The sequence below is a fragment of the Vanacampus margaritifer genome, chromosome 5 (assembly GCF_051991255.1).
Source record: "Vanacampus margaritifer isolate UIUO_Vmar chromosome 5, RoL_Vmar_1.0, whole genome shotgun sequence".
Classification (NCBI taxonomy): domain Eukaryota; kingdom Metazoa; phylum Chordata; class Actinopteri; order Syngnathiformes; family Syngnathidae; genus Vanacampus; species Vanacampus margaritifer.
The window spans coordinates 28,641,272-28,657,181 of NC_135436.1; the positions used below are offsets into that span (position 1 = coordinate 28,641,272).

Genomic DNA, 15,910 nt, shown 5'->3' on the forward strand with positions numbered 1-15,910 from the left:
AAGTACCGCCATAATAGAATCTAAAATTTAGTGACACAAGTGATTTTTGGGGTTAATTACGTTTACAACTGCGTAGTCATGAAAGAGATGAACGTTTGCGAGATGGCACGTTTTTCCTTTTAATGTTCCACACTGCAAAAACAACACTTGCAATGACAAAAAGGTCCAAAGTGTTGCCGTTGCTCATCCAAAAATCCTTTCATATTTCACAATTCCGTTTGTTCTGTGCAAATTACAGCAAGTTAATCATGACAATGCCCCCACCATAAATGTTTGATGCGCTGGAAATACTCACACGGTGCCACCTTACCTGAAGGGTACCTTTGAAAATACTTTACAAATTGGTTTTGTGATGTGCATGGAAACCGACATTTTTGCTTTTAAAGTTAGTATTTTAAAAAATAAAAATGAAAACTGAAAAATTATGAAACAAATAAAAAAATTAAAAATAACAGCCCAGACTGCAGTTCCACCAATTGACATGAAATGTGGCGGACATGTCTATCAGAAAAGGCCAATCAAAAAAAGTTTTGTTCTTTAGCCTAAGACTTGTACAGTATATTGGTGAAAATCTATTTTTAGCCATTAGGGCCAATTTCACGCCCTTGAGCAACTAGGGAAGGCGCTCAAATGTGCCCTCATCGGAATGAGGTGATGGACATGCTCGATTGTGAAGCTAATGCTAGCTAAAGCTAATCATATGTGGGCTGGACAAGGTGTGAATAATCTGATAATTTCGAGGGCAAAAAGATACCCTGAAACCAAGAATCCATCCCCCAAATTGAACAGGAAGTCAGCCATTTTGGTTTCAAGCAGCCATTTTGGGAAAATTCAAATCCTCAAAATCTGAAGGAAATTCATCCAAATAAGTCCCAAGCACAAGCAATTATCCACACTAAACACATTTGATTGTGTTTTGGGTAAAAATGACACATTTGCCTTTTATTTTACTGCGGCGATTTATGACCAAAGTAGCGGGCTCGCTATTTGGCAAGCTGATGTCTGACTGTGTCAAGGTTGTTTTTTTTTTAAGGCTTAGCAAAGTGTTAACATGACAGCAACAACCTATAAACAATCCAACTCATTAAGTATAACGGTACCCTCACTTGTACAGAAGCGTTGCCGACACAAACCAAACGTCAACATCCAAAAGTGCAAAATAAATTCTATCATTACTGATTTGACTGCTTATTATTATTGCTAATAATAATCCTTGATGTTGCGTGTTGTTTCCCTGCAACCACAATTGTGTTTCACAAAACAAAGAACACTGCTAATAACTGCAATTGGGTTGCTGGTGGTGGATGGACTCGAGCAGTGCTTGACATCTAAATGGACCAATCAGACACAGTGTGTGCGTGCGTGCGTGTCCTCTAATAACAGTAATCGATCTCCTCATTGGCCAGCACAAGGGCGGTCCTGCAGGGGATGTACACCTGGGGGGGGTCAAAAAAAAGAAAGAAAGGGGAAAAAAAAGACACATGTGAGAGAGTTGTTAAACAGTGGACCATGTCATTATTGTATTGCTTTTTTTGTATTGTCTGTGCATCTCCTGTCTGTCTATTATGGAGGACCAAAACTGCCCTAATTAAAAATAAATAAATGACAAAATAAATAAATGAATAAAAGAGGAAATAAAAACTGATATAAAAAAAATATGAAAAAAAAAAGAAAATGAAATAAATAAATAAATATATAAAGCCATAAATAAATAAGAGTAAAAATAAAAAACGAGATGCAAAAAATAAAAATTAATGTGAAAACAAATATGGAAATAAATGAAAAATAAATATATAAATATAATTAAATATAAATCAATAAATAAAAAAAAACACTGCAAAATATTTAAATATAATTAAATATCAATCAATAAAAAAAAAAAAAAACACTTTGCCGTCACATTTATTTATTTCACGCTGCAGACGCTCTGTCAGGATGACATTTTATTCAAATGAGGGGGCGGTCCTAAGCATGTCTTGGTTTGGACTCCGCCGTTGCAAACTGCCTTTCAAGGGTCGAGTGAGCGGGTCGGCGAACAATGAAGTCTCACCAGCTTGCATGGAGCGCTGCAGCAATAGATCTTGTCCGCTGTCACCACAACTTAGGCAGTTTGCAACGGCGGAGCCCAACCCAAGACACGCTTAGGACCGCCCCCTCATTTGAATAACACTTCGTCCTGACAGAGCGTCTGCAGCGTAAAATAAATAAATGTTGAGAGCAGAGCGTTTTTATTTATTGATATTTAATTCTATTTTTATATGTATTTTATTTTCTGAATCTCGTTTTTATTTTTGTATTTATTTTTAAGTAGTTAATAAATGTATGTATATATATATATAAAATATATATAAATTTCCATTTATATTTATTTTTTGTATTTAATTTTTGAATGATGTTTTTTATCTTCACTTTTAGTCATTTATTTATTTATTCAGTTATTTATTTATTTGATAATTTTGGCAGTTTTAGGTCCATGAAACCTAGCGACGCCCTTTGATGTACGGTACGTATGCAACGGCAACATACGAATGCATTTATTTTTAGAACAAGGCGTCTGCCACTAATCAGCTCTTTGATCAATCTGTTTGATATTCCGCGCGCGCTTGGCGGGCCAAGAGCCACCGAGCGCCATTAGTCATCTCATGAAAAAGAAAGAAAAAAAGTCAGGCAGACATAAAACGGCCTTAGATTTCCCCAAAGAGTCGCCGGAGCGAGAGCGAGAGCACGGCCGTAAACAATTCAATCAAGCGCTGCACTTTAGAGCCACTGCCGGGGTCTCTTTGGCGCCCACCGGTGGACCAAACGCTCACGCGGGAGCAACAACAGTGCAAGTAGGTGAGCAAAGTAGCACGAGCGTTAGCGAGATCATCATCGTTTGGTTCACATTTGGACAAAATTGAAAGCAAACAAAAAAAAACCTATTTGCTTTTTGTACATTTAATCTGATATAAAATAAAATGAAAAAGAAAAAAAACTAACAAAATAATATACAAAAAAAGTGAAATGTTTCATAACATAACAGCTAAAATATTTTCTTTTTAAGAAAGTGCAACATCAATAGTTATTTTTTCTTCATTTTAGGGAAATTACAACTTTGCAATTGTCTTTTTTTTGTCAAGACAAGACCAACATTTTGTCATATTTTTTGTGGAAGTTAAAATTTTTATTTTTTTCAGGAAAGCGCAACATCCATAGTTTGTCGCCTTTTTAGACCAGTGTAATAAAAAAAAAGTTAAATAGCAAGAGATTGTCTTCTTTTTAGGAAAGTACAACATCAATAGTTTGTCGCCTTTTTAGACAAGTGTAAATTCTTCATTTTAGGGAAATTACAACTTTGCAATTGTCTTTTTTTTGTCAAGACAAGACCAACATTTTGTCATATTTTTTGTGGAAGTTAAAATTTTTATTTTTTGAATTTCTTTAGGAAAGCGCAACATCCATAGTTTGTCGCCTTTTTAGACCAGTGTAATAAAAAAAAAAGTTAAATAGCAAGAGATTGTCTTCTTTTTAGGAAAGTGCAACATCAATAGTTTGTCTTTTTGGTAAATCACAACAATAGTTTGTTTTTTTATTTAAGAAAGCACAACAACAATGGTTTATCTTTTTAGAAAAGTGTATCAACATTGATAGTTAAACTTGTTTTTAAGAAAGTGTAACATCAACATAGTTTGTCTTCTTTTAAGGGAAGTGCAGAATGCAGATTCCACAGTGTATTTTCTTTTTAAGAAAGTGCAACGTCAATAGTTTGTCGTCTTTTAAGGAAAGTGCAACATTAATAGTTAACTTTGGTTTTAAGGAAAGTGCCACATCAACGTAGTTTGTCTTCTTTTTAGGGAAGCGCAGATTCCACAGTTTATTTTCTTTTTAAGAAAGTGCAACATCAATAGTTTGTCATCTTTTTAGGAAAATGCAACACTGATAATTTGTCTTCCTTTTAGAAAAGTGCCACATTTAAACATCAGTTTGTCTTCTTTTTAGTAAAACAGAACAGCATCAATTATTTGTCTTCTTTTAAAGAATTTATAATATTTCTTTGTAGGAAAGCACAACATCAAAAATCATCAGTTTGAGGATTTGATCTTTATGTTGTCGCAATCTCGTTTGAAACTTGTGACGAAAGCACACTGCAACAAGCCGTGACATCTGCCAGCCAGAAGTTGAGCTGCACTGTGTTTGTTTAGGGAGTCGACGAGGCTGTCGCACTTCCCGTCCCTTACGCGATACGCAACGGAGGCGTAACGTAACGGCTTTTGGCTCGCGACATGGACAAATCCCGTCAGCAAACATGCTGATGCCATCTAATTATTTTGGTTCCGAGTCAGGAGTGGCGGCGCGTTCTCGGTTTGCGGAGTCGGTGCCGACTTTGAAAGCACCAGCTGGTGACTAAAACATTGTGGGCACGTTCACGCCCCCTGTAGACGCCGGCGTCTGATTACGTTTCCATCGAACAACAAAGTCGATGCCAAGCAGGAGGCGGCGGCGTCTGTTTTCTAATCGGCCTCACTTTTTCCTCCTCCGACTTACGTGGTTACAAGACGCGCCGGCTTTTCGTGGCCTTTCGCTGACGAGAGGCCACGAAAAGTGGAGAAAAAGTTGCTCCTCGATGAGAAAACAGCAACGACGACAACATCGTTATCTGCTTAAGTGCACCGACGCTTGCATTAGCGACGAGCCAAGGTTCGCGTCGAGTTCATGTAAACAAAACCAGCGCCTTGAGTCGTTCACCCTTTTAGTACTTCGCCACGCGGCACATGAAAAGGTAACGCGCTGAATAATTTACATTTCTTACGTAAGGAAACGCAGGAAGCGGATTCTAATGAGGATTCAGAGTTGTATTGAAAAATGTGCATTTTTTTCTCCCTTCTTCTTTAAGATTAAAACGCTTTCATTTTGCATGAAGGGACGCCGTAGCGGGCGAGCGCTCGCAGGGCGGAATCGGCAACGCTGGTTAGCGTGTTTGGCTAACATCACAGGGTTAAAATATTAGGAACGGCTCTCAGTGGGATGCAAACTAATTACTGTAGTAGCTCTTGAACAGTAAAGATGAAAGTGTAGTTAGTGCAATCTAGCTTAGTGGAGTGATGTTCTTTGTACTTGATTTTTATACATTGAATCTCGCTGGAAAAACAAAAAATAAAAAAGTGTTTTATCCCTGAGAGACCTCTTAGAAAGGTGCAATATCGATAGGTTGCCTTCTTGGAATGTGAAATATTGATTGTTCTCTTCTTCTTAGGAATGAACAACAACGCCACTAGTTTGTGTTTTAGGAAACTGTCAAATCAAGTTTGTCTTCTTTTTAGGAGTGCACCACCAAGTTTCTTTTCTTTCTTGGGAAAGTGCACCACCAATAGTGTGTCTTCTTATTTGGAACGCACAACCATCAGTAGGTTGTCCTGTTTTCAGAAAGTGCAACATCAACATTTTTTTTTTTTAATTTTAGAAAAGTGCAACATCAATATTTGTGTCTTTTTGTCAGGAAGGTGTAAACTCAATACAGCAGTTTGTTTTCATTTGAGGAAAATGTAACACCAAGTTTGTTTTCTTTTTTATTGAGTGCAACACCACTAGTCTGTTTTTTTTTAATCATTAAGGATAACATCAACAGTTTGTCTTCTTTTTCGGAAAGTATAACAGCAGTATTTTAATTTTTTTTGAAAGGTGCAAACTCAATATTGTTTCTTTTCATTTTTGGAAAATGCAACACCAAGTTTTTATTTTTGTGTAAAGTGCAACTTCAATAGTTTGCCTTCTTTTTGGAAGTCATAACATCAAGTCTTTTTAAGAAGGTGCAAAGTCAATACTGTAGTTTCTTCATTTTTGGGAAATGCAACACCAAGTTTGTTCTATTTTTTGTGAAGTGCAACTTCAATAGTTTGTTTTATTTTTGTAAAGTGCAACTTCAATAGTTTGTTTTATTTGTGTAAAGTGCAACTTCAATAGTTTGTTTTATTTTTTGTAAAGTGCAACTTCAATAGTTTGTTTTCTTTTTCGGAAAGTATAACAGCAGTATTTTTTTTTTTTGAAAGGTGCAAAGTCAATACTGTAGTTTCTTCATTTTTGGAAAATGCAACACCAAGTTTGTTCTATTTTTTGTGAAGTGCAACTTCAATAGTTTGTTTTCTTTTTCGGAAAGTTTGTTTTCTTTTTCGGAAAGTATAACATCAATAGTTAGTCTTTTTAGAAAGGTGCAAAGTCAGTACTGTCGTTTCTTCATTTTTGGGAAATGCAACACCAAGTTTGTTCTATTTTTGTGTAAAGTGCAACTTCAATAGTTTGTTTTCTTTTTCGGAAAGTATAACAGCAGTATTTTTTTTTTTGAAAGGTGCAAACTCAATATTGTAGTTTATTTTCATTTTTACAAAATGCAACACCAAGTTTTTATTTTTGTGTAAAGTGCAACTTCAATAGTTTGTTTTCTTTTTCGGAAAGTATAACAGCAGTATTTTTTTTTTTTTTGAAAGGTGCAAACTCAATATTATAGTTTATTTTCATTTTTGCAAAATGCAACACCAAGTTTTTATTTTTGTGTATAGTGCAACTTCAATAGTTTGCCTTCTTTTTGGGAAATCGTAGCATCAAGTCTTTTTAGGAAGGTGCAAAGTCAATACTGTAGTTTCTTCATTTTTGGGAAATGCAACACCAAGTTTGTTCTATTTTTTGTGAAGTGCAACTTCAATAGTTTTTCTTTTTCGAAAAGTATAACATCAATAGTTAGTCTTTTTTAGAAAGGTGCAAAGTCAGTACTGTAGTTTATTTTCATTTTTGGAAAATGCAACACCAAGTTCTATTTTTTGTGAAGTGCAACTTCAATAGTTTGTTTTATTTTTGTAAAGTGCAACTTCAATAGTTTGTTTTCTTTTTCGGAAAGTATAACAGCAGTATTTTTTATTTTTTTTGAAAGGTGCAAACTCAATATTGTAGTTTCTTTTCATTTTTGGAAAATGCAACTACAATAGTTTGCCTTCTTTTTGGGAAATCATAACATCAAGTCTTTTTAGGAAGGTGCAAAGTCAATACTGTAGTTTCTTCATTTTTGGAAAATGCAACACCAAGTTTGTTCTATTTTTTGTGAAGTGCAACTTCAATAGTTTGTTTTCTTTTTGGGAAAGGGGAAAAGAAAAAAAAAGGGAACGGATAACATCAATAGCTTGTCTTTTTCCTTTTCCTGCGGAAAGTTATCATTGGTGAGGCGTACCTGCATGGAATGGGCGCGTCCGTTGAAGGGCTGCGGCTCCGTGAAGAACTCGGTGTTGTGGTCCAGCCGGCCGTGGCCGCCGTACAAATCCTCGTCAGAATCGAGCTTGATTTTGTACCTGGCAGGCGTCGGTTAAGGAAAGTGGAAGCCAACCTTAAACATTTTTTAAAAATTGTTTAATATTACATTTGTGGAATATGAGTTAAGCAGCAAAATCCAGCCGTTTTTATCCATCTCAGGGGGCGGCCATTTTGCCACTTGCTGTCGACTGAGGATGACATCACAGTTGCTCAGGTAACAACCAATCACAGCGCAGCTTCAGAAAACAGGTGAGCTGTGATTGGTCATTGACTGAGTGCGCCGTGGCCTTTTAGTTTGTTTTGTCAATCATTTCTCGTCCTTCCTTTTTTTTTTCTCACACTAGCCCAACGTACCGGACTTGTAAAGCGGGCCAAAAACGCGGACTGCCGAGCGCAAGCGAGCCCTTAGAGAGCTTCGGATGCGATTCTTCCAAAATCCAAACAAGCTGACTTCTCTTTGGCAGTCTGACAAGGCGTCTCCAAGGCCAAAGTGCCGACTGCGAAACGGCTCAAGCGAAAACCCTGGCAGCTTTGCGGCAAAGAACAAACTCCTCCGTCTTTCCCCGTACGTGAGCCGCGTGTCTGAACAATCTCCCGACACATCTATTTGCTTTTCCAATCTCGCCACTCGGCCCGAGAAGACATAAGCTCGTCCATCACGCGCACACACAACAAAAAAAAAAAAAACTCCAAACTGAGCAATTCAATTTGTGCGGCTGGAAGCGGCGACAAAACAAGCGCAATCAAGAAGACGAGTTAAAAGGAGGGCCGGCTCGGAGAGTCCGTCGCCACGTGAAGGACGGCGGGATAAAAATGACGGTGGGGGGGGGCAGCAAAGAGGGATGAAGATGTGATCCAGTGCGCACTTATCAGCCCGTCGAAAACCAATTGACTGGGCTGAATGTCATTGAAAGGTACTTTTTTTTGTTACTTTCAATGCATGAGACTCTCCAGGAAGTCCTTGTGCTCTTGACTCTTGAGTGGCGCCGCTCATCCGCAACGTGACGCCGGTTCTACTTGTATTATGCACATTATGCAAAGTTCACGGTCACATTCTCAACAAGTCACGGTTGAAGAGACATTTTTTTGCAAACTTTCATTTGCTATGTTAAGATTATTTTTGTGTCATGCGGATGGGAATTGATGAGAGTTGAGCGATTAGCAAGCCTTTTTTGCTAAATGGCCCTGGCTGATCTCTTATACTCTGCTGCCCCCCTGCTGGGCGTTTTTTTGTAACAACTATCATTACTTTAAGCCACCTCCATGTCAGAAGCTGCATCAAAGCGTTCTCCATGCTCGAAAACAAACAAAAAAAACCCTCATAAATACGTTTTGGGGAGTGAAGTAAAAATTATTAAAAACGTATTCTTACATTTTTGGGTTTGAATGAGATGTAAATTGATCTGATTTCTTGTTAAATCTCATTGGGTGAGGGATGGGATAGCGCAGGGTCCGGAGTGCTGCAGGTTTTAGATGTTTCTGCCCACTGGCACACCTGTTTCATATCATCAGTTCATCAGCATACCTGATAACAATCCTGATCTTTAGCATCAGGTGTGTTGGTAGGCGGAAACATCTAAAACCTGCAGGACTCCGAACCTCGAGGACTGGAATTGGTGAACCCTGGGATAGAGGGTTAAATCGTATGCAGGGGTGTACAAAGGAGGAGGGAAAGGGGGGTGGCATCCACAGCACCCCTAAAAAAAAAAGGGGGGCAGCAAAAAAGGTCTTTTTACAAGCATTACTCCAGACGCATGTTTACCACAAAAATCGACAGCAAACGGCAAAAAAAATCCGTCTGTCGCCCCAAACAGAATCAGTTTTCGATTCCAAATGATGACTTTGGAGTTCCACAAATCCCCCACCTCTCCTCTCTCAAAATAACTAATTCACATATTTCCTCGAGGACCTGTCCTCCGCCATTTGATAAAAACGTAGTCATTATTGTGCTTTCTCTACAATGCACAAGATAACACAAGATGGCGCTAAAATCCTTCTAAATAAGAGTTGGTCTCGAGGAGCTGAGGCGGCAAATCCAGGTTCCGAAAGTCAAAACAACTGCCGCTGTTTGTTTAGCCCCTCGCTAGCTCCCTAGCAGCTAAACAAGCACCCGGGGAGCTAGCTAGCTAGCTAGCATGTGGGGCTAAAGCCAAACTGGGTCATGGTTTTTACTTTTTGGACCTGAATTTGCCACCTCTGTCGAGGAGCTTGATGTGACTTTTGATGTCAGGAGGGAGCTTCAGTTAAAAAGTAATTAAATTGCTTTATATTATTAGTCATTGTGTTTTCATTATTATTATTTTTTTTTCTACATTATTCACACTTGAGACCCTTCGGGACAAAACGTATATTTTATGAGGGGTTCTTTTACATCTCTACAATCAAGGATGACTTTGTTCTCCAAAATAAAAACCCTGTTGATTTTGGAACAATATCCAAACCTCCGTCGGCCATTTTGCGTCATACGTCACTCAAAACAAAAGAGCCTTCACTCTGAGAGGGACGGACGGCATCGGGTTCCAGTTGAGCGTGGCGTGAAACGGACGAAGGACCTGCATTGAAAACGGCAGCAACATGAGTTTCGCTAAACGCCGCACACGTCGGACCAGATTGCCGTTTGATGAGCCGCCAAGCAACAGGCGGCGGCGGCGGCGGCGGCGGCCATTGTGCCAGCTCGTCACTCTCGCTCGCTGTCAGAGAAAGCTGTCGCACCGTGGGCCCTGACATGAACTCACTTTTACAGCGACAAACCCACACGCTGCTGTACTTAACACACTCCTTTATTGTGTTGCTGTTATTCAAAATGTACAATGCCGGGAAAATTTTTTTTTCTTTCTTTCTGCATACGTACTTATCACACTTTACTCACTCACTGCCGGTCTTTCTTTTTTTTAAATAAAGTTGCCAATAATAACAGCTGTTTTAAACAATTTTGATTGATCAGGTCCACATTGGTATTTTTAAGAGGAGGCTCAAGACACACTTTTTTTTTTTTTAGTTTGGCCTTGAACTTATTTACTCCCAAAAACGTATAAAAACGTTCTATTTTAAATATTGCCATGCTCCCAAAAACACATTTATACATTTTTTTTTAATGCTAGAGCATACAGAAGGCTTTGATGCAGCCTCTGAACTGAAGAGAATGGTAATAGAAATGGTAGTTATTACAAAAAACGGCCAGCAGGTGGCAGCAGAGTATAAGAGATCAACCAGGGCCATGTTGCAAAAAGCTCTTTTTGACATTGTTTTCAACAGGTTTGTGAATAATGATGAAACCTAACTATATTCTAATGCTAATTGCTGCAAAACGGAAAAAGGTTTTGCAGCAATTACCATTTGAATATTCATCATAATTCACAAATCCGTTCAAAACACTGGGGGAAACAGCTTGTTGCAACATGGCCCTGGTTGATCTCTTTAATACGCTGCTGCCACCTGCTGGTCCTTTTTTTAATAACTACCATTGCTTCAAGCATTCTCTTCAGTTTAGAGGCTGCGTCAAAGTATGCTGCATTCTGTATGCTCTATCATTAAAAAACACCCATAAACGTATAAATACGTCTTTGGGAGTGAAGGACAAAGTATTTTAAAAACGTATTTATACATTTTTGGGGAATGAGGCAAGATGCTTTGGTATGACCTTGGAAGAGTCACGAAAAAGAATATACAAACTGAAGGTCAGACAGTATATGGACATTAAATTGTGAACTATTTGGGGTTTTGTATTTTGTCCAGAAAGACCCAGGACCCCCCCCACAAAAAAAAAATAATCCCAATTTAATGATATAGGTTGAACAAAAAAGTTGTGATGATGTGGACAAAGGCCAAGACAAAGAGCGCTACTTTTTTTTTTTTGTAGCAGAAAGACAAGCTGACAAGAAGTAAATTGACGTCTGGCTCTGCAATCAAGACTCATGGCCGAATTGTTTGCAATGTTTGCAATCACGCCGCCCAAACTCGCCTCCCCCTCCCAGCTTATTGGACAAAATCGATGAGCGTTCCTCCATCTTGGCCTTTTATCCGCATTCATCGATGGGAATAGCCGACTGCCATCTGCAGCCGCTAACAAACACAATCCCTCCCTCCCAAAAAAAAAAGCAGCCAATTTGAAAAGGAGAAGCAGGACGTAAACACGGAGCGTTTGGAATCGTCGCAACGGGGCCTCGCTTGGAGACCCAAAACCCTGCAAAGTTCCGCTCGCTTGCCACAGCCTATTATTTGTCACATTTCGAGTCAGCTCCATTTTACATAGATTTTATGCATTTCAAAGTGTAGCTCCTAGCCATAGGAAAAAGAAAAAAGAAAAAAGAATGAAACGCACCACTTATACCCCCCAAATTAAGCCTTCTAACAGGCAACTCAGAATTGAATATGGCACAATATTCAACCACAAAATCTGAATTCTTGCCTATACAGTAGAGTAGAGCTGTCAAAATTAATCGATTAATCGACAAGTAATCGATTGCCAAATTAATCGACAACTATTTTAATAAACAAGTAATTAAAAATCGTCCAAATTCTCTGATTTCAGCATATCAACAGTAATTGTTCACTGATTTCTGTAGTCCTTGATGAAAGAAGACTGATTATCGTCTGTGTTTAATCAAAATAAGACATTTGCAAGCAACTGTTTTTACTTTGGACAACAATAACGGAATCCAATGACAACCCCCCCCACCTTTTTTTTTTTTTAAATCACTATACAATTACAAAGCATTAAATATCCATCAATCACTGGTGGTTAATAAACCGTAACCAGGGGAAAAAATGCTTTTGCAATACACTTTAATGCAAAATTAAAATGAATCCAATTAATCGATTGAATAATCGATAGATTAATCGATTCTAAAATTATTCGACAGCGACAGCACTACAATACAGTACGGCTGGGTTTAAAAAAAAATAAAAATAAAATAATTGATATCGAATCGATTTTGCTTTTCAAGCCCGATATCGATTAATAACACCATGAATCTTTTCCCCATAAATTCTTCAGATTTTTTTTTTAAAGGACAATTTTTTTTGTATCTTACTGTTTTCTTGAAATTTACTGTTCACGTGAATTCAAAAGTATTTTCTCACGCAAGACCTGACCTTTTTGCACTTTAAGACAATTTTAAATTCATATTACAATTATTGAATTAGATCATGAAAATACTTCCATCGGATCCTTGTGTAACACTTAAATAATTATAAAAAGTGTTACTTTCATTAATAAACTAAATCATTTGACCAGTTACTTTGGAATTCAATATTTGTGGAGTTTTGATCACATTTAAGAAGAATTGAGGTGCCATAATTATTCGATATCGGATTGAAGTGAATCGAATGGAACTGAAGTCTTGTGAATCGAAATCGAATCGATTGAGGAAATGACAATCGATACCCAGCCCTACTCGACGGTACTTTAGCACACAGGCAGGAACTGCCGCATCACGACTGGCCTAATATCAGCAACAAATAATTTTCCCTGCGGAATTTTGACCAAAGCATTTGACAGACAATTTATGAGGACACGCGGGAAGGTTTTCAAATTGCGGGGAAAATGCGTCAAGTGTTCTGCTGGCGCGCGGTTGCAAACAATGCAGTGGAGTCAAGCATGAGCGGCTCGGGTCAGCCTTGAGCGCCGATTATTTTCAGCCGCGTGACCGTGCCGACCCTCGCGCGCCGCCCAGCAAACTTTGAGCGTGTGACAGCCGCCTTGTAATGAAAAAGCACTTTTGCGCTCTTTCAGCGTGTTGCTGTTTACCTCGGCTGCCTTTGAGTGGCACTTTCATCTGTCTTCGCCCCTAATTGGATCCTCGGCGCTCGCTTCCCGTCGGAGCATCTGCATCTCCCCCGGCCCGCTTCACCTTCCTTCTCACACGCACATACTCTCACACTCACATACACACTCGCACTCTCACACGCCACGCATGCACGTTCACACACTTTCTCTCAAGCACACGCATTCCCGCGCGCACACTCTCACGTGGGTGTGACCACTTTCGCTCTTGTGCTCGCACACTCTCACACATACACCCCGAAACTCACCCTCTCATTCACACTCTTAATACTCTTAAGTTACATTCGCAAACATGCACACACATCCACACACAAACTTTCTCGTACGTCATTTAATACTCACGCGCACGCGTTCACTCTCACGCAACACAATCACACAATGTGACGTGCACACATTCATTTTCTTTCATGCACTTTCACACTCTCACACAAACTCGTCAATTACGTGTCACTCTTTCACTCAACATGTACGCCCTCAGCCACTCTCTTTCACACTCTCAGGAAAAACATATTCTCACTATCTCTCATTTACACATGCTCTCACACATACTTTTGTTACGTGCACACATTCATGCTCATTTTCTTTGATGCACATTCACACTCTCACACACTTGTAAATGACATGTCACTCTCTCACATCAATCTCTCACTCACATGCATGCCCTCAGCCACTCTATTTCACAAACTCACACATACATATTCTCACTCTTTCATAGGCACATGGTCTTTCACTAAATCACACACTCAAACGCTCAACTACACAAATCCACACACTCTCACAACACACTTTTTCACACACTTTCATACTAAGTCTCTTACACGCACAAAACATGTGCACACACATTCACTCTCACACAGACAAAAATCACACACAGTTACACACATACTCGCGTTCACACTCGTTTTCTCTCATGCAGTCACACGCATGTTCGCACATAACTATACACTTTCACACACATTCTTGAACAGGCACTCACATCACTCTCACATTAATATTCTCACTTTCTCTCGTGTATACATGCTATCACATACTTTTACTCTCATACACTATCTCACACAGAGACTCTGTCTACTCTCAAACACGCAAACCTACACACTTTCAAACACACTTTTTCACACACTATTTTAAACTATTTCTCTTACACACACATCTCACACATTCACTCACACAGTTACACACATACATATTTTCACTTTCTCTCATTTATACATGCTCTGACATACTTTTCCTCTCATACGCTCACTCACACACACTCAGACAGACTTTCTGTCACACTCCTCAAGTTGAAAACCCGCACACTTTCACTTTCGCACACACACACACACACACACACGCACACACACACACGCACACACACACACACACACACACACACACACACACACACACACACACACTCTCACTTGACGTGTTTACGTCCGCGTTGTATAATGACAGCAGCCGGCATCGGAGGCCTCTCCTTCAAAACATCAAAAGGCGAGCGGCGAGGCGATTAAGCGGCGCCGGCGCCCCGGCTTCACCCCGCCAAGAGAGGTTGTAATTACGCCGCGTCAAACACGCTGCCGATTAGCGCTCGATATTAAGAGATTAGCAGCTGCTGCTGTTGTTCTTTTCTTTCCGCGCTTCTTCCCCATCTGCAAATAAACACCGCGGCCACGATTCGCATCCTGCTGCGTGGCTTTTATTTTTATCCTCGGCACGCCTTTTTGTCTCCTATAATAAGCGACGTGGCGCACTCCAAACTAAATATGGATCTAAACATGCAATCCGCTTTAATAACTGACAAACAATTTATACGATAAAAGCGGGGAATTGCACTAATGTGTCCCTTTGAAAGGCTTTGGAGTGGAGGCAAGCGATTTCAATCATTCAAAATCAACAGTTCCTGCTCTGCCATTGCAAATTAAACCCGGAACGTTGGAATAATTACGCTGTCACGATTTAATATTTTTTAGAATCGATTAGTCTATCGACTATTCAATCAATTAATCGACTAATTGGATTCATTTTAATTTTGCATTAGTGTTGGCTTTAATCCAATAGTTTAAGGCTAATGCTAACATAGGCATTTTTTTTAAAAGTGTGAGAGAAGCAAAACTGAAAGAAAAACTAAATTAATGGAAAAAAACTATTTTCATTTTTTAAAAAAATTCTCTTTATAGTGCCGGATTTTCACCTAATGCGGGTCCGTAACGTGTGCCTCACGATAATCGGACATTCACAGTATGTCAGAAAAGCAACACTGTTAGGGATGTAACGATATCCAAAAGTCACGATATGATAAATATCACGATATGAACCTCCCGATGCGATCATTATGAGGAGGTTAGCTGTTAAAAAAAATAAAATAAAAAAAAACTACTCACAATACTGTTACCGACGCAATGTATCATGTTCTGTCGTTCACAATTCTGTGTTCAATTTTTTACAAATGTAAAATATTTGCTGGTATGACTGATTCATGGGAGTGATAACCGCCGCAGTGGCCAAAACATTCCGAATTAAAATTAAGCTGCACTAATAAACTGCACACATGGAACATAACCTTGCCTTTTTAACAGATGTGCCGCTTTTTAATATTGTGACATGACAACGATGATATTGTGACAATTTTAATATTGTGATATAGCCGTTATCGTTTAGGGCCAGACATATGCATTTTTAAGGCCGATTTTTGTCAGAAAAAAATACTGATTACCGATTATTTAAAAATATATATTTAATCCATACAATTGTGTTCCCACAGCATTTATTTGTGAATATTCGTTATTTGAAGGAAAAACACCCTCGAACTTCCTGTTAGCATTTGAATGGGACCTTCCCTTCACTTTTAGCATTAGCGCTAGGCTA

At 39.0% G+C, this 15,910-nt stretch overlaps 1 protein-coding gene across 1 annotated transcript in view; it reads right to left on the minus strand.

The window, feature by feature from the left end:
- Positions 1 to 94: 94 nt before the first annotated feature.
- Positions 95 to 15,910, minus strand: part of gbe1b (glucan (1,4-alpha-), branching enzyme 1b) — an 81,484-nt gene continuing 65,668 nt past the window's right edge. The window contains exons 15-16 of the mRNA XM_077566657.1: positions 7,196 to 7,313; positions 95 to 1,436 (exon numbers count right to left, since the gene is read on the minus strand). Of these exons, the coding sequence (XP_077422783.1) occupies positions 1,374 to 1,436; positions 7,196 to 7,313 (181 nt within the window). The 3' untranslated portion in view covers positions 95 to 1,373. The remainder of the gene's footprint in view (positions 1,437 to 7,195; positions 7,314 to 15,910) is intronic.